Raw genomic sequence first — 1,236 nt, 5'->3', positions numbered from 1 at the left:
AATTATTCCCTTAAACTCTTAAGGATCACTGAAACGCTAACCGTGAATGAGTATCGAAGCAAGTCTTTACTTAGAGAAGGCGTCATGGTCCTGAGCTAGTGAGAAAAGATAGAAAAGGGGAGGTCGGGCGGGGGAAGACTAACTGCCAGCATGGACCTGGGCTTTTCGTAAGACCAGGCTTGCGGTCACTGGTCCTAAATAACCCAGACTCTTCCTTGGCACCCTCTTCTTCGCCCAGCCCCTGGGGTCCTTGAGATGTCCGCCAACACCTCGGGGGTCGTGACAGATTTCATCCTCGTGGGTTTCTCTCGCCTCGTGGGCTTCCAGGGTCTCCTCTTCACCCTCTTCCTCACCATCTACCTGCTCACCGTGGTTGGCAACCTCCTCATCGTGACCTTAGTCTCCGTCGACGCCAAGCTCCAATCGCCTATGTACTTCTTCCTCCGTCTCCTCTCCGCTCTCGAGATCGGCTACACTTCAGTCACCGTCCCGCTCGTGCTCCATCATCTCCGGACTGGCCAGCGCCGGATTCCGAGGGCTGGCTGCGCCGTCCAGATGTTCTTCTTCCTCTTTTTCGGTGCCACTGAATGTTGTTTCTTGGCCGCTATGGCTTACGATCGCTACGCCGCCATCTGCACTCCACTCCGCTACCCGATTCTGCTGAACCGCCGCGTGTGCCTGCAGCTGGCAGCCGGGGCCTGGACTAGCGGGGCACTGGTGGGACTTGGCCACACCTCTTTCATCTTCTCCCTGAACTTCTGTGGACCCAATGCAATCCCTCACTTCTTCTGCGAGATTCAACCAGTGCTGCAGCTAGTCTGCGGGGACACGTACCTCAACGAGCTGCAGATTATTTTGGCCGCCGCTCTCATTATCCTCTGCCCTTTTGGGCTGATCCTGGTCTCCTACGCAAAGATCCTAGCTACCATTATACGGATCCCGTCAGCCACAGGCCGCCGCAAAGCCTTCTCCACCTGCTCCTCACATCTGGTCGTGGTTTCCCTCTTCTATGGCACAGCCATCTTCATCTACATCCGTCCCAAGGACAGCTACGACCCGGCCACTGATCCATTGTTGTCTCTCTTATACGCAGTGGTAACTCCTATTCTTAATCCAGTCATCTACAGCCTTCGTAATGCTGATGTCAAGGCTGCCCTCAAGAGGACCCTCCAGAAGATGAGTTCCAAAGCGATCTAGGGCAGCAGTGATCATCAGCCAGCCAACAAAATGGAGGCC

The 1,236-nt window shown here is 55.2% G+C and overlaps 1 protein-coding gene across 1 annotated transcript; it reads left to right on the top strand.

The window, feature by feature from the left end:
* Positions 1-255: 255 nt before the first annotated feature.
* Positions 256-1,197, top strand: LOC123256539 (olfactory receptor 10C1-like). Its single transcript, XM_044685134.1, has one exon. It carries the CDS (start codon positions 256-258, stop codon positions 1,195-1,197), a length of 942 nt encoding a protein of 313 aa, XP_044541069.1.
* Positions 1,198-1,236: the final 39 nt, after the last annotated feature.

This window comes from Gracilinanus agilis, unplaced genomic scaffold, assembly GCF_016433145.1.
Source record: "Gracilinanus agilis isolate LMUSP501 unplaced genomic scaffold, AgileGrace unplaced_scaffold60568, whole genome shotgun sequence".
Taxonomy (NCBI): Eukaryota; Metazoa; Chordata; class Mammalia; order Didelphimorphia; family Didelphidae; genus Gracilinanus; species Gracilinanus agilis.
This window is presented reverse-complemented; position numbering and strand designations above follow the sequence as displayed.

What these genes read in the sequence shown, in the direction of transcription:
- LOC123256539 (XM_044685134.1), top strand. Translation starts at nt 256, where the DNA reads ATGTCCGCCAACACCTCGGGGGTCGTGACAGATTTCATCCTCGTGGGT.